At 41.7% G+C, this 19,986-nt stretch overlaps 2 protein-coding genes across 3 annotated transcripts; one reads left to right on the top strand and one right to left on the bottom strand.

Moving 5' to 3' along the window:
• Positions 1-83: 83 nt before the first annotated feature.
• Positions 84-12,268, bottom strand: slc2a11a (solute carrier family 2 member 11a). Its single transcript, XM_062563926.1, has 25 exons — positions 12,137-12,268; positions 11,434-11,532; positions 10,614-10,774; positions 9,988-10,112; positions 9,749-9,878; positions 9,498-9,646; positions 8,705-8,892; positions 8,231-8,341; positions 7,400-7,501; positions 7,112-7,187; positions 6,667-6,794; positions 5,914-6,128; positions 5,178-5,199; positions 4,403-4,549; positions 3,969-4,067; positions 3,293-3,453; positions 2,840-2,964; positions 2,625-2,754; positions 2,297-2,445; positions 1,887-2,074; positions 1,666-1,776; positions 1,387-1,488; positions 1,226-1,301; positions 1,000-1,127; positions 84-892 (listed from the first exon to the last, which is right to left on the bottom strand). The coding sequence occupies exons 1-25, from the start codon at positions 12,158-12,160 to the stop codon at positions 698-700; spliced, it is 3,141 nt and encodes a 1,046-aa protein (XP_062419910.1). The 5' UTR covers positions 12,161-12,268; the 3' UTR covers positions 84-697.
• Positions 12,269-13,565: 1,297 nt separating this feature from the next.
• On the top strand, positions 13,566-19,986 carry tgfa (transforming growth factor, alpha). Of its 2 annotated transcripts, XM_037448576.2 has the most exons (8): positions 13,566-13,967; positions 14,563-14,592; positions 14,696-14,854; positions 15,122-15,283; positions 16,669-16,783; positions 17,588-17,737; positions 17,912-18,003; positions 18,279-19,986. In XM_037448576.2, exons 1-8 carry the CDS (start codon positions 13,835-13,837, stop codon positions 18,284-18,286), a joined length of 849 nt encoding a protein of 282 aa, XP_037304473.2. In that variant the 5' UTR covers positions 13,566-13,834; the 3' UTR covers positions 18,287-19,986. The 2 variants fall into 2 exon arrangements, with proteins under 2 accessions (XP_037304473.2, XP_037304475.2); XM_037448578.2 differs by lacking the exon at positions 14,563-14,592.

Here is a 19,986-nt window from a genome sequence, read left to right as displayed (position 1 = left end):
TCTTTTCCAAAGGCTAAGAACTGTACAGAGTGACTTGCATTGACACTTTTGTATAAAAACACACACACACAGAAAATGTACAATATGTTACCTTGGTATTTTATCATCATACTCAACAAACTTTGCTCAAAACATGAGCGTCTTTGGACATATTTCAATATAAGCATACTTTTCTATGGATATTTGTTTTTGTACTCTGTCATTGAGTCTCACCATTGTTGTTTGTACAGAGATGAGAATCAAATAAATTGCAATTGAAAAAGCTCACAACCTCTCCTCCAAAGTTTTAATGGGTGTTAAAGCTTGATTGTATAGTTTACAGTGTAAATGACTAACAATGACTAGGTGATGTGGTGGGTAACCGGTCAGCATTGAGAAGGAGTCATTAAGTCTTTAATGGAGTTGCAGTGCCATCTGAAAGTATACGAGATGTAAAGTATGAGCAAGAGTAGAAAAATGATCATACTGCATTTTTTAACAGTCCTAAAAAACACGTTTTGGCAGTTTAATTGTCCACCTAAGAAAGCAGGGGAGTGTATTAGAGCTAACATTCATTCATTTATTCATACATCCTTGTTTTAAGCAAACAACTGAAACAAAAAGGTCATAAGATATTTTCATAAGAACTGTTTTTTCCATGTTTTAAGAAGAGGAAACAATAGCAGTAGGAAAGTGATAAATAAACTAAAAAAACATGTTAAAAATTGGTTGCAAGATCAACATCAGTCCTTTCTAAGTCGGCTCCCCGGTTCTTGAAATTCAGTTTGTTGAAGTCCTGCATGATCTCCATCATGGTCTTTCCTTTGGTCTCAGGGACAAACGTTAACAGAAATGCTGCACTCAAAAACGTGTAAGCCACAAAAATCAGGAAGCAGAACTGTCCGAGTCCATTCTGCAACGATACACATAAGAACTGAGGGTTAGATCAAAGATTAACGAGAAAAAACTCCAAACCTATATGGAATATTTTAAATAAGATGATAGATCAATTCTTCTCACCACAATATATCCGAACAACATCCCCACGAGGAACATGCACAGCCAGTTGACCGTCCCACTGATCACGTAAGCAGAAGGACGCCAGGCTTGTAGGAAGAGGTCAGCAGGAAGAGCCATGGACACTCCAGCTTTCATAGGGAAACAGAAATATTAACAATAATAATGATATACGTATTCATAGATATGAAATCATTCTCTTTTGGGACACAAGCAAACCAAAACTCACAAGGTCCAAGTCCATAGATGCAGATGACGCAAAAGATCAGGCCAATGTTCACATAAGGGATCCATGAATTTAGATGCTGAATGAGAAGAGAAAAATGTACAATTGTATATATAATGTTACCTTGCAGGGCTTAGTAGGGTGTTGTAATTGAGTGTCCATACCTTGATGGATAGCGTGACAGTAAGTGCACACATGGTGACACCCATCAGTAAATAGCCATAGCCCATCAGCTTCTTTCTGCCAGCACGATCTATCAAGAAGGACTGAAACAGAGATAAAAGAAATATTACTATATTTGTTTTATTCTTGGACATTGTTTATTACATTCTTTTCCCAGCAATGTACCAAAGAAAAATTCCAAAATGAACCGATCTGTTTGAACAAATGAACAGTTTGTCATTTCATGAAACAGCTCCGTGCTACTTTGAACAGACACTTACACACAGTGTCACAGTGATGAGCTCTGTGGCACCAAGACCAATGGACAAGTAATGCATCTGTTCTTCTGGCACTCCAGACTCACGGAAGATGTCGAAGGCGTAAAAATAAAGCTGGATAGACAGAATCAAACATTATAATCCATATGAAGCCGAACATTAAAACTCAGTCGCCGGTTCGCGTCGATGACGAATCGTGACGGGGAAAGCTGAGAGGAACGTACCGCGTTGATGCCGCAGAGTTGAACTCCAGCACAGGGGATGACTAGCGTGAGGAGCTGCCACCTCACACAGCGAGAGCTGAGAACATCCCTCACAGTCTTTGCCTTCTCTCCCTGTGTGCTCTCTCTCTCTTTCTGCATGTCATCCAGCTCCAACTTCAAGTTGTCCTCCTGCCACAGCCACTGCAGGGCTTTGACACGCAAATGCATATGTATCATACACACGGTTTATGGGGTTTTTTGAAGCGCTACTTAACACACTTATTAAGCCTAAAGCAGAATGGTGCACATCATTTGTAGCTTGGTAGGATACAAGGTGCAGGATGAAGAAACCACTGTAAGGTAAGTTAAGGGCAAATTGTTTCTAAACTTGCAATGATCACTTTTCAAATGGTATGATAGTGTGCACTCACCTTTTTTGCTACCTTCAAAGTCTCCTTTGTCGATGTAAAGGTATCGAGGTGTTTCAGGGAAGAAAAGCAGAGCCACAAACTGCAGCATTGCAGGGACACCACTGATCGCTAAGAGGTAAGGCCACATGTCCTCTGTTCCCATCAGCTCCCTAAACAGCACAAAATAAATTCAATCTGATAAGTCACCAGACTTAATATACAGTAACAAAGTTACCTTTACCTGCCTAATTAGTGAAAACTATTTGATGGGGTCTTTTTCTGATCAGTATGTCTCGGCTTCTTCTTGTAATAATTACTAAGGTTCAAACTAGCAACAGTCGATTCTTACTTGATGCCAATTATTTGACCCATGACTTTTCCAAATCCAATAAAGATTGAGCCCGTGAGGGTCATGACGCCTCTGAGTTTCTTTGGCGAGCACTCCCCGAGGTACATGAGGTGCACACTCAAGCCCAGACCTGTGGACACAAGCAACATGAAGACAATTTAGAATAAGAACATTAAAAAAAAACAAGCATATATTCACTTAATTCTAGAACATACCAACATTATATCCATACAGAAATCTTCCCAGCAAGATCATCTCAAAAGATTGGGCCATGCGACTGAAGAGCATGATGAGAGCAGCGACGACAGCCACAACGTTATTGAACAAGAGCGCTTTTTTCCTGCAAAACGAAAAAGAAACAGCAAATACTTGTTTGCACTTCTGTACTTAACACCTTCGAGGTCAAACTGCAACATCCGCTTTTCTAATGAAAAGTTCTTGTACTTGCTAGCTATGTTCCAGATGAGAAGACTCGCTCAGCGCCACTAGCCACACGCTAGCTTAGCGTAGCACAAACACTGGAAAAGGAGGGGAACCGCCAAGCTGGCTCCGTCCCAAAGGGAACACTACCTGCCCCCTGTAGAGCTCACTAATTAACATATGGAGTTTCTTTGTAAAAACCACTTTTACGAGAAAAGTGCTGCTTGGGTTAGAGTCAGGTGTCTCACCTGCCGTAGGTGACAGGGAGGCTGCCGCTATGAATAGCCCCGGCCCAAGCTCCAAGACTCAACACAGCCACCATGAAGGACCAAATCAGCTGGTTTGTAGCATCGTCCACTGGGCGTCCGTACCTCATCACCCACGTCTGGTTCACAAAGCTCTGGATATGCTGCACAAAGGTCAACGAGGTCAAGGGACACGTCAAAGGGGGTCTCCTTATTGGCAGAATGACATTTTAATCATACATTTGCTTCAGAATGATCCAATCAAAGGGCAAAATGCATGCAGTGATCATTCTTTAGGCAGTTTTTTCTGACTTACACCATGTTTTACAATTCATCATTGTCCTGCATTTGTATCTTGTGACCCCGTTCTCATTTCTAAATTACAATCACTTATCAGCAAAGCAAACAACACACTTCAGGCACTATGTGGCTACAATGAAAAAGAATCCCAATAAAACGTAACATTGACCATGTTAAATGATCTACTCGGCAGATGGCTCATTCTGGAGGGGAAGAAAACATGACCTGATACTTTTATCTGCACTGACTGTGTGCAGACACCACTGGAAATAATGAAGAAGAGAAACAAAGTGTGCAAAGTGAGAGGGTTGCGTTTCGGTTCACACAGCAAAACGTATTTCTACATGCATTCTTTGCTTTCAACTAATAGACATCTTACCACTGCTGGAGACGCGATGACAGAAACTTGAATCCCGTACTGGAACGACCCCCCAATTCCCAACACCAGCGACAGCAGATAAAGCCTCCAGTGCTGCAGCTGAAATGTGAAGTGGACATCGTACATGCAGCAGCAAGCAGACACCTTTCCTCTCAGGCTCCGATGAGTTTGATTTCAAAGCCCACTGGAGACATAAGTTCTAGAATTATAGATGATGAATTATAAGGTACGAAAAGATTTGAATCAAAATAAACAAATACAGTATCGAAAGTTAACAAAAAAATATCTCTTTTACAGGTACTTAAGTGAAATATTTCTTATTTATTTATACTACCAATGCAAATATTTACAGGTCATTTGTAGCACGTATTACCTTACTGAAATGTGTTTTTTTACAAATTGACTTGATACTGTGGATCACAATGTTTTCCTACCTTTCTTGAATCCATTTTTTGTGCCTGCTCTTCGGATGCTGACTGCAGAACGGAGCAGGACTGGAAACCTTTTAAAATGTTCATGACGTGTTTAGAAGGGATGACTAAACGCGTCACCAGATTCAACCTGGTCCGTCTGGTTTTGTCCTGTGTTTATTATAAGAAAGGGGGGGCCAGGAAAGTTAGACATTACTGGGAGGAAGTCTTAAAAAAAAAAAACACATCCATTTGTAAATGCGATTATGAGAAGAAAAGGCAGATCAGCTGTGTGGATAAAAGGATTATTCACAGCATAATTAAAATCATGCTCAGTTCTTACACTGTGCTTTATTGTTATCACATATTTATTAAAATACAGAACAGGCATAAATAGAAAAAACACATCCACTGATTTTAGGTATTGAGGGAAGTACAACTCATCCTGCATCACGCCCAACTGAACAGAAGGTTTTAAAGTGCGACACTGACCCTGCTGATCCGATGTTGAGGAGTCTGGAGGTCAAAGCATCCTCCCTGGAGCCTTTAACGTTTGATTATCTGATCAGTGGGGCGATGGTGATGGAGAAGTGTGATGCGCTGGGCGCTGCCAGGTTGGCGGTTCAAATCCTGGCTGCTCCATGGTGCCGTATAGAAGTGCCCCCGAGCAAGACACCTTACCCCTAATGGCTCCCTGGGCAGAACGTAGGCCACGGGTTGAAGTGCAGTGTACGTTGCTTTGGATAAAAGTGTCAGCGTGATGATGTCGGTTTGAGTGTTTGGGAGAATCTTTTAATACCTTTCTTTCACACGGTTGACTCCTGACAAATTTGAATGTCACACTATTGTTTTTAGTGTATACAAGGCACCTTTTGATGGTCACATTAAAAAATCCAACATGAAGGGGGGTTTTCATACAAGGCATTTATTATGTCAGAGTTAGATCACTAAAACAAAAACATCCGTCAACGCAAAAAATTGCACTCGTTATTTATTGTTATTATCACCAGCCATGTAAAAACTATAGATTTCAGGCATTACAAAACATACAGAAACTCAGCAAGAAACCTTCTCTTGTGATTGAGGGTTTCCCACTGGTGCATGCAGTTTTTATTTGGTAAGGTGCCTCCTAATATAACTTTCCATGATGTATGATTTGGTTCACCACCTCACAGCAAAGACATCAGCACTCTGTAAGTCATTTAACTTCCTCTGACCTTTGACCTCCGAAATGAGTGGAAAAAGCATGGACCTGCTGACTTCAGAAGTAGATCACTGATCTTCTGCCAATATACAGTAGTTTTAGTTCATTTGGTTTTATGTCTGTCCGTGACAAAGCGTAGTGCAACATGAGAAGATGTGAACTACAAGTTCTCTCGATGGAAAACGCAAAAAAAAATAAAAGGGGGGAAAATAGATTCAAGCCACTTTCGGTGATGTGATGTCACAACGTCTTCTCGCTCCAGCTGATCCGGTCCCAGTGAGGGCTTTAGTGACTGTGTCCTCGTATCTTTCAGCAGGAAAGATCTGCCTACAAGGCCGTGGAAAGACTCACTTCACCCAGCTGGTACCGAGCTTTATCTGGGGACACACACTTCTCCTCCTGACCTTTGAAGTTGAGCTTGTTGAACTCACTGGTGATGGCCGACAGAGACTTCCCTTTGGTCTCCGGCAGGAAGAAGCCCACGAACAACGCCGACAGCAGGCAGACTGCTCCGAAGGGCACAAAGCAGTACTCCCTCAACTCGCTCTGTCAAAGGGAGGAAACAGAGCGCTATGAGACTCAAGTTATTTCAATCACTGCCATAAACCGACTCCCGGCCTGTCTGTGTGTTTTATTTATTTATTTCTAACAAAATTGGAAGGTATGAAGTGAAACGGTAGGTCTCAAATTCATTTTCTCAGTTTCAAACTGTGGACTCTCGGAGGCGCTGTGGGGCGATTTTTCATATTCAACGAGGTCCTTCATCTTCTTTCCTAACCTACCTGTTAAGTTGCTGAAAGATTTCAGAGTTTTATTTAAAAAACAAATGCATTAAAATGTGATACTTTAGCGTGGCTTGCTGTTTATTTGCTGTATTGACAAGAAGACAGTGGGAGCAGCTTGGACCAGTAATCCCCTGCAAGGGGAGCAAACCAGTATCTTTTGAAATGTATCTCATTTGAATTTGAGTTTAATTGTACTATGAATGTGGTAGTTGAATGCACTCTTTGTCTTTTAAATGCTCTCGGCGTGCGCCTGCTTGCTCATTGTCGTGGCACGTCGCCGGATGAAGTGTCAGACTGACCACTAGAAATGGGAAGATCATCCCAGTGATTAAAAGGTTGAGCCACATGCTTGAGCCAGCGATCATGCAGGCTGCTGGCCGAGCAGTCTGATTGAAGATCTCTGTCGGCAAAACACCCGTCACTCCAGCTGAGAAGATGAAATAAAAACAACCCTATTGTGGGCGTGATGTTGGCTTCATCGTCACGTCCTTCCAAATATAAGTAGAAATATAAACACTGGCTGTTGTAGCCTGACCTACTGGATTTTTTAAATAGTTGATACATTTTCAGGAGATTAGGTTTGAAGATGCGTAATACCGTCAACCTCCAAAATCAAATCATGTTTTATCAATCTCAATCTCAAACGGGAACATTTTCATCACATTTCATTTTTATCAATGCATCTTGTTTTGTTGTGTTGTTTCATTTAAAACTCCATAATAGAAAGTTTCTACTAAAACTTACCTGGTCCCAAACCAAAGCTGAGAATGTAGGTGAAGATGCAGGTCATACTTAGGTATGGCATCCAGGACGTAGTGTGCTGTGTGCAGCAAGAAGAAAACAAACGTTCTTCATAGATTGGCCATTGACTTGTAAGTAATTACTAACACTTCACTGCAGAAATCTCATAAAAGAACTACAATTATTAGTTTATTTGTCTTTGTTACCTTGCAAATCAAAGGTAAATGAATGATTTGTCTTCAGAAGAGTTGAGTATTTTGGTTATTATGTAAGTGAATTCATTTATGGTACCTCAAACAACAGAGCAACTGTGAAGACAACCGCCCAGACGGTCATGAGGATGTACCCTCCCATCAGCATGAACCGCCGACCTTTGCGCTCTACCAGCAGGTTCTGAAAAACATAAACTATAGATGTCAGGATGTGTTCTTCTATAATAGGATCACATTACATCCGAGGTGCATGAAGCCCTAACAAATACAAATCAGGAACCTCCCTGGAAGCTCCTAAAGTCTTGGTTGCCGAGCAACCCGTGGAGACTGCCCTTTCTTTCTGTTCTGTTTCTCTAATAAAAAAAGCATGTAACTAATTCTTTTGGCTGTTTACAGAATCAATGGCATACTATTCATTCTAAGTATGATGTCAAATTGAGTTATGAGGTGTGGTCCAAATGCCAGGATGTGTGTGGGATGAGCAATGATGTGTGAAGTCACAGATTATGAACCAAGCTAAATGCTGATGATATGTCACTTGGTGACGTTTTTTTTCCTAATATGTATTAAGTTTATCCAAATAACACATACTTGCTGGGACCTCTTTTGATATGTGAGACGCGTTATGTGATGTCACATGATGGCCTTGCTTGAGAATTGGCCGTACGAACACTTCACTGCTAGTTTAGTAGACAGATTGCATCACGTTATAACTACTCAGTTACTTGGCTACTCACATGTCTAAGTGATTCTCAACTGTTACATCAAATATGAGATGTGTTAAACTAATAAACTAGTACATTGGACTGTTCTTAGTACTTAGTCTCTGTTTAAGCCTTGAGAGGAATGTAAACAGTCTCTTAAACATTAGCCGCTTACATAACGTGTCCTTTTGATAATGGATACTTACACACAATATACACGCTGATAATTCACATGTACCAGTGCCAATTGTTATGTATTGGATTCTTTCGTCGGCTACTCCTGCCTCTTTGAAAATGTATGATGCATAGAAGTAAATCTGAAAGAAAAAGGGAAAATATTAGTGCTGCAGAGCATCATTAAAAGTGCTTGAATTGTTAATAAGAGGATTGAACCAGCATCTAATCAACTATGTTAATACCCTGCCCCAGTCCTTCAAAACGGCCAAGCGTGTGGTAAAAGCTTATTTATTTAGTCATCATTTTCTAATGAGAAGCTCAAAACTCTACATTATTAATACGGCTACATGCATATAAAGAAAGCGACACACAAAACAAGCCACTGATGGATCGTCTCAAATTTCTGTCATCGCAGAGGCCCAAAGAGCATCCGATCCCGCCGCCCGGCATCAGATCCACTGATCCTCGTGGATTATGCATTAATCCGTATTGTTTTTCCTCACCGAGTCATTGCCACAGAGCTGCATGGCGCTGCTGATGACCACGACGCAGATGAGCTGCCATCGCACTGAGCGATCAGCAAAGAGCTCCCAGGGTCGACAGGCCCTCCTGCCTCTGCTCTCGGCCTGTTCCTGCAGGATCTCATCCAGCTCGCTGCTCTGCACGTCGCAGCCTCGCAGCCGTCTCAGGGCTGACGGAGGAAGAGGTGTTTTTATTGGAGTGACCTTAAATGAGTTCTCCAGCTCACGGGCTATGATGTATGGTTTTTTTTTTACTTTTATTTGATTTAAAAGATCTTCAATAGAAGTGGCGGAGGAGTGGGCATACGACCTAAGTACGATGTAAAAAATATATTTCATCACATGTGAAAGTACAAGTATGCTACTCATTTATCAAATTAGAAGTGCTGATACAACAAAGCGTTTTAATGTTGGAGCTATTTTCTATTTCTTCAGACACACTTTGGTAGTTTCAAAGGGCTTCTGGGAGGTTTTAAAGCAATTTGTTGGAGAGGAAATGAAAAAAAACAACTTCTGCTACCCAGATCTTTCCTGTATGATTTATTTGAATACTATTAAAAATATATAACGTTTTACTACATTAAAAACATCTGAGAATTTGAGAGAGGAAGTGCTTTTGGTGATAACGACTCATATAGGGTTGTTGAGTAAAAAAGTACTGAAAGTAAGAAAATAGCAGTATAAAGTAGTATACTTCTTTACTTTAAGTAAGTATTTAGTGAATGTACTTACAGTAGTTACATTCCACTACTGGCCGACATATGACAGTACCCACCATTAATACAAGCCTCCTTGTCCCCCCTGTCGATCAGCAGGTATCTGGGGCTCTCGGGGAACCAGGGCAGGGTCAGGAGCTGGACCAGGCCAGGAATGGCATTACTAGCAAGAAGATACTGCCAACACTGCTCGCTGCCCAGAATCTCCCTATAAATAAATAATCCAGCGTGTTAATCTGTTGGGTACAAACTAAGTCTACAGCAGATATTTGTGGTACGACAAATAAAACAAGTGTGACGGTGTCCCCACCTGAGTCCGACCACCTGTCCCAACACAACACCAAATGCTGTGAAAACAGCCGAAGACATGGAGATGGCCCCCCGTAAGTGCTTTGGTGCACTTTCTCCAAAGTACATGGGTTGCACATTCATGCTGATCCCTGGAAAAAAAAAAAAAAGTTTTTTTCTTCTTCTGCGAAACATTTTTCTGTATTATCATTATGACGGCGTAAGCCGATGTTTGAAGGCACACAGACACGGAGGACGTACCGGCATTTATTCCCACCAGGACGCGTGCGATGATGATCATCTCAAAAGACTTGGCAGCTCTGCTGGTCACAGCTAGGAGGGCTCCAGTCATTAGGAAAACGTTGTTCAGCAACAGGCAGTTCTTCCTTGGGAACGGATGAGAGGACACGGTGAACGACTCTTGATGGAGTTCCTTCATTGCAGGGATATCATAGATGTCTTATTGGATGGGAACAGTTCATGCAAATCAATAATCACATGGTCACAATAGTATTAGTTCAAGACTGATATATTGCTCCATTGTTTCCAAAGACAATTATAATGAAAATCTGTTATTTTCCTCAAGTGTCAAAATAACGGTAAAAATGATATTTGGGAATAGATTAATTTGTTCACAATAAGAATATCAACAATAAATACACCCTATTTAATGCTTAAAGTAAATTATAGTTATATAGATATGTACACAGTGGACATAAATATATGTTCATTCATGCATGTGCACCCTTAGTTACCCGTTCTTTGGTTTAGGTGTGAGTCTGTGTGGTCAATAATACACTCTGAGTGGAAACGTTCAATGTCTCATCCTCTGTACTCGTGCATCAAAACATTGGCACACAGCAGCATGATGCAGGGTCTCATAATACCTCCCGAAGCATATGGTCATTGGTCCCGCTATGAGGGACCCTGCAAAGCCCCCCAATGAGAAGATGGAGACAATAATTGACCAGACCAGCGTCACCTGGTAGTCCTCCAGCTGGATGTCCCACCGCTCCAAGAATGTCTCATTGACAAAGGTCTGAATAAACTGGGTGGAAAGACAAGAAGGTCAGCCATTACAGTTTCACTGAGATTCAGAACCGCTCAACGGTCAAAGCTGGTACTTATTACCTCAGTTCACCTTGTTGCACTTTGTGCGAAGCTGGACATTAAAGATTTCAGGCTCAATCTGCCGCAGCAGGATGTCAATTTAACTTCTATTTCAAATGATCAGCAAATAATTGTCTGTTGAGGATGGGGGTTTGTGCTCTTTATTTGTAATAACCCTATTAATAACCCTTAATTAGTTTAAATGAATACTAAAATTGTCAAATTGACTAATCATAGACAGAAGGAGGTTAATTATTGCTTGTGTCAATTTACACAGTTGAGGATTTTTTATTTATATTACATTTGAAATATTTTCATATGTTTATTTTTAAACTGTATCTTATACTATGGCACTGTTTTATTGTTATACAATAACTACTTGACATTTATTTGAACAAGCAGTAATGCAAAATACACTTTCAGAAAGATATACCATATATATACCAGTTGTTTATGTTTCCTAGATGTAACTTTAAAGGACGTTTTTATAGCATGCAGGACTTATTTTATTCTTTGAATAAGTACACTTTAAGTCACATGTCAACACACACACACACACACACACACACACATTAGAAATGAGGCTGAAATACGTACAGTTGCAGGAGCATTCATTATTGCGAGGTTGTAGCCATATTGAAGAGTTCCTCCAAAGGCTGCGGAAGCAACCATTAGCACCAATTTCACAGATATGCCCTGTTTATAAAAAACAAATAGATACATATCAATTTTCTAAAATCACAGCATCTGATATCTGGATTATCTGTAACATTTAAGCCAAAACACAGGAGAGACAAGGTAAAAATGACCTTGTGATATTACATCTGCAAAGATTGCACACTATTACTCACTATATTACTTTATGTATTGCAAGGTAACATACAAATAAGCATGGACATGTATCAGTTGACTTGCATTTTGCATTAATAATATCCATTTGCCAATTAACCAAAGCCATCAGGTGAATAAAGAGAAGTGAAGAGTACATTTGTGTGTTAATTGTGGTGGAAGAATAAAACAGTGTCAAATGAAAATATTCAAGGTGAGGAACTGAACTCATTAACAATCCACCATTGAGGGTGACGCTATTCTGACGTCACTGTCAGAAAATGCAAGGTCATTTGAAAAATACTTTCAAATTAAAACGCAAAAGATTACACAGCCACCAAATAATCCATCTTTTTTTTCTTTTCTTTTTTACAAGAATTCCCTATAATGCCACCAGTTTACAAAGCAATCAAGCATTGATGATTCAACTCCAAATTCAATTCCTCATTGAAAGTACAATGTGCTTATTTACCTTATTCGCACCGGCAGCCGACATTGTTATTTAAAAGATGTAGTAAAATGGTTTAAAAAAAAGAAAAGAAAAGAAAGTGTCTACATATCAGATCGCAAGCCACACAGCGCAATCCTGCACCTGAATAACGGCCTCCTACCACACCGGCGCGAGCACAGGCGCGCACACGCGTGCGTGTGGCGGGCTTTTGTGATTGGCTACAGTTGCGGAATGCGCGCACAAATGGGAAAACGTTGAGGTGACGTTTTACCAAGACTCCAAAAAAGATTTACTCACTCTCTATGAAGAAATTGAGAGATAGAGAGAGAGCAAACAATATCAAGCAAAGGACCGTAGACTCCTATTTGAATCCAACCCCCCCCCCCCCCCCCCATCCCCCCCGGACCCGGATGGTTCACCACTTATTGTTCTGCACGGTGCACAAATAATACAAAACATGACAAAAGAGTTGAGCCTGTGATCTCCAGGGTGAGGCGCTGATGCGTTTGTTTCAACAACCAAACCCAGCTCACTTTGAGGAAGGACCATTGCATTTACAAATCTTGTAATATTTAACATATCATTTAAGGCTTATATGATCTGTACGGGAAGATTTTTGTTCCTTTCATTTTTTTAAATTTCCTTCTGTTTCAATCAACAGGTGGTGTTCTTCTCCATCTTTGTCTTTGTTATACGGTTCAATTACTTCGACACCTCGTATCTCCCTGGAATGCCTTTTATTTATGTTTCCAGCTAATAGACGGTACACGTCACAGAGTGCAGTGCGTAACGGGGTGGGCTCCATGGAGACTCCAAGGGGTCGCGGTGGGAAAGGGGCGTGGCTTTTCAAAAGGTCAATTTGAAGTTCAAGAAGGGCTGTTGCAAATGACCAGTGACTAGTATCCAGAGAGTGTGAACAGCTTCTCCAAACAGACAGGTTCACGAGCAACACTCGTGAGAGCAGAACATAATTATGTTTTTTATGACTAAGGGCCCCAGTCAAGGTGCGTCACGATCTATATTTTAAAAAGTAATAATTAAATCAATAATGTAAATTGTTTCAATAAAGCTGAGGATGAAATATTTACAATAAAACCATCACAAAGATACATTTTACCACAATATTGTCAAAATCATTAAGCATAATCATTAAAAATCATGAATAGTTATACTTACTAATTTAAGATAATTTAAGTGTTGCTATAGTTATGGGTTCAAGGTTGAAGGTTTTGCTTCATGTAAATTAAACTAAAGTGTAATTCTGATCGGTTTCTTTATTATAAATTGTTATGGTGTGAAAACGGAGGGAAAGAAATCATATTTTTTTAAATTTGTAAATGGATAAAAACAAGCTATGGAGCAAGAAGACACGCGCGCATTTAGATTAAAATGATGTCACACATTCAGTAAGGTCATCATGAGATGACGCCCCCTCCGCCCACCCCTCCCCTCTCTGCTTCTAATTGGTTCGCGTTTGACAGGATTACACGGGTTTCCTCAATTGAGCAGACATCGGACATCCAGCTGAAGAATCTCCTGCTTTTGGCCCCAAATAAAGCAAAAGAAAATCAAAGCAACAGCAACAGCAACAACAACAACAACAACCAAAAACCTCGACAACAGTCAACAACTTGTGTGCGGCAGTCCATCCAATGTGCGTGAGTGAGTGGAGCCGCCGGGTCTGCAGCGTGATCTCCGGGCTCCACGTCCTCTGGGCTCATGGTCCACACCGATGCGGCTTCTCAACACACGGCCGCATTTCGGAGAAGCTGCGCGTCAACTCTCACTAGTTTAGAGCCAAAGTTCGTCATGATGACGCGGATTTTCTGGGATACAATTTTTCTGATCAGCGGTGAGTGGCACATTTGGCAGGAAAATACACTTTGCATTTTGTGTTGTCTTATTCTGAATCATTTTTATGCATTTAATTGACAGATTGTCAATGGTATTGTACCGTGTTAGACTGATCAGTGTAACGCTCCTAAATGTGTTTCTTCAATCCCTGCTCCTCCATATGAATACTGACCTCACTGTGGTTGGTGGTGCTCTTTATCTTCTACCTAATCAAACTAAAGTGTAATTCTGATCGGTTTCTATATTATAAATTGTTATGGTGTGAAAACGGAGGGAAAGAAATCATATTTTTTTAATTTTTAAAAACCTTTCTGTGTATACTGAAAGGATTCTAACTAGTTGTGATTGCATGTCTTCACAGGACCTGCTGTGTGTATTTGTAGTGCTTTGGACTTTTAGTGAATGCTTGACCCTGTTACCATCTTTGTGTAGTTACTCAATGAAGCATCCATATCACGCAAGTCGCATGATCATAGCTGCTCAGGGGCAGACTAGTGCCACTCACCCTCAGGTTGTCCATCCAGCAGAATATGGAACCGCTGGTTCTCCTTGAAAGAAAATTACAATAATATTTATTTTTTATATTCCTATAGGTACTTTTAGTATGTCTATGGTACTCGATGGTGAGTTTACAGTGAACTCTTTTGTACTATTGTTATTATATTCCAGGGAGATGTTGTTATTTTTCTACATAACAAGCTGTATTATTTATTTCCCACTCTGCAGGAACCCTCTTTACATTCGGAGCAGGGCCGAGCAATTCGACAATCGTTGAAGCCAGCGTTTCCATCGACACGAACTCCACCGCAGCACCAACCGCCAGCAGAAGCATGACTACCACAACGATCGCACCCACTAAACCAAGTAACCCCCCCGCCGGTAAAAGTAAGTCTCGGCCCAGTTTGTGTCCAAACCGACCAGAAGTGGAAGCTCATTGTCAAGCCATCTCGTACAAAAATAAGCCCGTACTTCCTCCTCCCAAATCCCCTGAAGAGCTTTATCCACTCTCACTGCCGTGTTGCTTCCACGGGAGGTGCTCTTAATCTGATGTCGTATTCCACCAGCGCCTATTTCTATGTTGTTCAAATCCGGACCATGTCATATGTTAACAGCTGCCCCCTCCCCCCACCCCCCCACTCCCCCTCTCTACAGGTTCCCTCTCTACATTTGGGCCGAGCAGCTTGAAAACGACTGAAGCCAGTATTCCCGTGAATGCAAACTCCACCGGCGCTCCCAACGCGACCCGCTCGGCGACAAACGGCAGCAGAGGCCCGACCGCCACGGGCGCGACAACGACCATCCGTCCCGTCAAAAGTAAGCCCCCCCCCCGATAGAGACCGGAGAGTTTGCCTTACGAGGCACTAAAGCCCGTCGCCATGCAGGGCATCGACCTCAAGGGGCCGGCGTGGCACCACCTCATGCACCTAGCGTGAGTGAGGGCGTGAGAGCGTGAGGGGATGAGTGAGTGAGTGAGTGAGGGGATGAGTGAAGGCGTGAGTGAGAGCGTGAGTGAGTGAGTGAGAGCGTGAGTGAGGGTATGAGTGAGGGTATAAGTGAGGGAGTGAGTGAGTGAGGGTATGAGTGAGGGTATAAGTGAGGGAGTGAGTGAGTGAGGGGATGAGTGAAGGCGTGAGTGAGAGCGTGAGTGAGGGCGTGAGTGCGGGTATGAGTGAGGGGATGAGTGAGGGGATGAGTGAGGGGATGAGGGAGTGAGTGAGTGAGTGAGTGAGTGAGTGAGGGAGTGAGTGGCGCTAAATTCAAGATCACGAGCAGCATGCGGGGCGACATCACAAAAGCATTGCGCCTCGAACTGTGATCCTTTAAAAAAAGAAAAAGCCCTTCTTTTGCACACCCCGAAAAAGCTGTGTTCCGTTTTTCCACGTTCCTCTCGTTCCACCGGCAGAATCCCATGGAGAAGGAGATAGGGCTTGGTAGGCGGATGCCTCGGGGACAACAGAGGGCTTTCACCAGAGTCTGAAAGAAGGAGACAATGGGCTGCAATCCGAAAGCCTATTTACTGTTGGAATGGAGTGTGTGACGAAGGCTGTAATGCAGCTATCTGTCTGCATGTCCATCCTCCGTCTCACCCTGAATGCAACACTGTGCATCTGTTTCTGCTGCTTGGGGAACACTCACTTTTGTTTGTCACTTTAGGAATTTTTGTGACTGTACAGCTTACGTGTTTTCTTTTATTCTCTGGGTGTTCCTTTTTAATCGGATACTCCTGTTTGGCTGTTTTTGTCAGAGTGAAAACTGAGATGGTTGCTTTAAAAAAAAAAAACAGAATAAAGAAAGTCCGGTTTAATTTCTTCTTCGTTTTGTTCGTAGCGTCTCCCCAGGAGTCTTAGTTGTCCCTCCCAGGTCCAGTGAGAGAAATAAGCCACCGCAAATCCACACGCAGCTGATGACACGAGGCTCCGGCCTAACGCTGGTGGCGTGGGCGTCAGCTTTAGGATTTAGTTCAAGGTCTCTGCGGGCTGATATATGTCTTTTTAAAAAGTATATTTAGGGTATTCACCAGTGTCATGTTTTGTTTTGTTGGATTTTGGTGGATGATGTGATTCATGCTCTGAGGGAGGACTCGGTTAACAACTGCACTGTGATTTTATGCAACCTGAACATCTACACACGCTCTCACTGGGGAATGCTAGTGATCAACGATCATCCAGATGTCTTCTGTATGTCTTTCATCCTCACAGAGTTTGTGGCAGCGGCCGTTCGGTCTCATTTTGACGACTGTCCGGACTCCCACAGCCGCTTCTGCTTCCATGGCACGTGCCGCTTCCTGATCTTAGAGGAGGCGCCTGCATGCGTGTGAGTTGTTGCAGTCACTTGTTCACTTTACATGAAAGCCGATAGATAAAACTTAGCAGCTAATAAAGAGGAAGCTGCTCTCAGAAAATTCCCTGCAAGGTTAAAATGATTTCACCATTTCACAAATGTAAAAGGTATTCAGACGGTGGCCTTTTATTTTGGGGCTGGACTTTGCAGTGAGGTCTGACATGTTGGAGAAAAATGCTGCCCGCCCTCCAAAAGAGACGTTACTATTATTCCAAGATCCAAAGTTATTTGGGTTAAACAACCAGGGCAAGAATGTTGGAACTGTGAGTGTTGCAGTGTCCTGTGTTTCTGGTGAAGCCGCAGATATCAAAGGATGAAAAATGAACGATGAGCACCAACTTTCACCATCCAATCGAATTTCTAATTGATTCACACAGACTTTTGGAGCTGCATGATCTCCGATTTATAGGTTCAGCTAACTCGGTACCTTTTAATAATGCAATGTATTTAGTCTTTAATATCAAAGTATTACTCTAAATAGTGACTCGATTAAATGACACAAGTATAATACCTTTTCAGTGTCCCCTGAGTGAAGCTGTCCCTCTTGGGTTATCACTGCGACTCTTTATCTGTGTGTCTTTTTGAGTCATTTTTAATCATTTGGAAAAGAAAACGTTTGAATTAAAGCGGTTTTATTTCGCATGTACATCATCAGTCGGTCAGAGAGAATACATTTGGATTTTTACAAACAAACTAGAAGCTTTGGGAGTTCCCCTCTCAAACCTGTTATTTGATCTCTACTAACACGTGACCTGATTTAATCTTTCTTTGCTGCAGGTGTCATGCAGGCTTTGTTGGGATGAGGTGTGAGCATGCAGACCTGCTCGCTGTGGTAGCAACTAATCACAGGAAACAGACGGTTGCCACAGTGCTGGTGTTGTGTGTGATCGGGTGTGTTCTCTTCATGGTGTTGTGTACTCTTCTACAGTGAGTAGCATTTCGTGGCACATCTTTAATTCTATAATTCATGTTTTCTGGGACTGAGGCTGATAAACTGTTTGTGTTCTGCAGCAATGTGAGACATTTGGTATCTAAAGGGATGACGTGATGAACATGAGGCTGGTTTTCAGTATTTAGAGGTTTGAGTCTTCTCTTGTTCAGCTGCTGGTGGAGGCATGAATGCCGCAGGCGGCGCCGCGCGCATCACCGCGTCCCCGAGAAGCACGGAGCATCCTGCCATCCTTCTGAGAGTGGTACTTTATTTATTTGTTCATTTCTACTCGTTGGCAGCAAATCTTACAAGCGTTTCATTTACTTTGCAACTTCCAGGCTCTTTCTGTCAGAGCCAAGCCCATTGGACCTGAACCACGAGTCCAAAATACATTGTTTAACTATGAGAAAAGAGATTTGAACTCTGAACCTTTCAATAGTGCGTGTGTTGGGTTGTATTTTCAGCTACGGATTAATACACATTCGATGGAGAGTACACTGAGTGGGATGTTGATCCTGTTCATTGTTTTCCTTTCAGTGGTTTGAGACGACCGCTCCGTGGAACATTCGCTGCTTCGGTTTTACTCGACCGGCCTACAAATCATCAGGATTGCACCCAAAGAGCTGCACTGGTGTTCAGATCAAACGCACCTGGCAAGTGGAGAAGAAGCATTAGCGTCCATGTGGTAAAGGTAGGCCCGCTGGTTACGTGTTCCATGGCAGTTTTTTTTTTTTTTTTTTCCCCGGCACTGTGGACCTGAAGCCCCGTAGGGACGTGTTCACTTCACTGTGAGTCAGTCTGAAGCTCTGAGGATGACGAGCTCTGTGCCAAGGAGGTGCAAGAAACTACATCCGAGGCCATTGATCTTCCTGCGTGGATGGAAAAGGAAAAGTGTTTATTTTGATCTGCGGGACAATAGTTCATTTAAGAGACCAATTCCTATTTTTGTCTTTTACTAACTTTGATCACTTTTAATCAGAACTCTACAATCACACAGGACATTTCTTAGAAATGGTGGTGGGGGGAAACTGATGCTTTTTTTTAGCATCTGTTTTGCTTTACAGAGGGAACTCACTTCACACAACAGGAGTAGGAATTGTGAGAGAAAAAAATGGATTAAAACCCAAGGATTCAATCAATAGTTAAACACACAGAACTTATAATTGTTCAAATATAATTTTGACAGTTTGATAACTCCAGCGTTGCTACTGAAGCTGAAATATTTGTCAGTTTTTACTTTTTCTTCCTGAGCTGTATTTGAAACGCGTTTGTGCATCCAAGGTGTTTTCTTTTGCAAGCTATAACTCCCTCGACACATGCACATCCTGGGTGTCACACTATACCACTGTCTTATTGTATTGTTTCACTTTTCTGCAAGCTTTGCAAGCTGCTCATACAAAAAACTGCACTTATTGTCTAATGTAGTCCATTGAAAAGTGTCCACTTAATGAGAGATGCCAAATACACTTTCTAAGTACGCCTGAATGAGCACTGAAGGGAAGGGGCACGCAGCTTGTACACCGACGCACGCTCTAAAATCACAGTTTCTACTTTTAAAGAACACTAAACACTTATTATAGCATTGCCTCAGCTTTGAAGTCATACACTTTTTAGAGAGAGAAAGCGCCTTCGAGGGTTCATTTAAAACGTAATATTTAATAATCTTAGTAATAATAATCGGGGAGGGAATACAAAAAGGCGAATGCAAATTGACTGGTATATAAAGTGTGTGTGTGTGTGTGTGTGTGTGTGTGTGTGTGTGCGCTTTGTGGGATAAGATGGAACAAAAAAGAATAGAGATTGAATGTGATGGTATTCTATGCCAAAAATACTCTGAGGGGGTGTTCTACTTGTCTTTGTTTACAGAATGTGAATAGTTTTACATTCAGTAAATGTTATTGTTTGCTCTTATGTGTAAATAAGAAGAAGAAAAAAGACACTGAAATGTGTATATGGTATATGTATGGTGTCAATACAAAATCATCTGCAAAAGGTGATCTTTTCATGCATTAACCTAATTATTTTGCCAGATTTATGTTTTCACAGTTGGAAAGTATTTACTATTTGTGATTGTTTTCCGATAAGAAATTAAAAATGACAGTGCATGTGCACCTATTTTTCTATTCATGTACTCATTAACCGCTGCTCTGTCGCCCGATTCATCGCGTGACCTTCTTTTCACATCTGATGCTCTTTCTCGCTCTTCAAATACCCAGATTTCTTTCTTTTCTCTTTCACTGAATAT

Source organism: Pungitius pungitius, chromosome 8, assembly GCF_949316345.1.
Source record: "Pungitius pungitius chromosome 8, fPunPun2.1, whole genome shotgun sequence".
In the NCBI taxonomy this organism is placed as follows: domain Eukaryota; kingdom Metazoa; phylum Chordata; class Actinopteri; order Perciformes; family Gasterosteidae; genus Pungitius; species Pungitius pungitius.
Note: the sequence above shows the minus strand (reverse complement) of the source record. Positions and strands in the feature narration are given on the sequence as shown.

Bases quoted from the DNA above. Each gene is read 5' to 3' on its own strand.
- tgfa (XM_037448576.2), top strand. From the start codon at position 13,835: ATGGTCCACACCGATGCGGCTTCTCAACACACGGCCGCATTTCGGAGA. The intron at 13,968-14,562 runs GTGAGTGGCACA...ATATTCCTATAG, and splicing joins TACAATTTTTCTGATCAGCG to GTACTTTTAGTATGTCTATG. The intron at 16,784-17,587 runs GTGAGTTGTTGC...TCTTTGCTGCAG, and splicing joins GAGGAGGCGCCTGCATGCGT to GTGTCATGCAGGCTTTGTTG.
- slc2a11a (XM_062563926.1), bottom strand. From the start codon at position 12,160: ATGTCGGCTGCCGGTGCGAATAAG. The intron at 5,200-5,913 runs GTAGGCAGATCT...CAAATTTGTCAG, and splicing joins GTGAGTCTTTCCACGGCCTT to GAGTCAACCGTGTGAAAGAA. The intron at 4,068-4,402 runs GTAGGAAAACAT...TTCACATTTCAG, and splicing joins AAAAAATGGATTCAAGAAAG to CTGCAGCACTGGAGGCTTTA.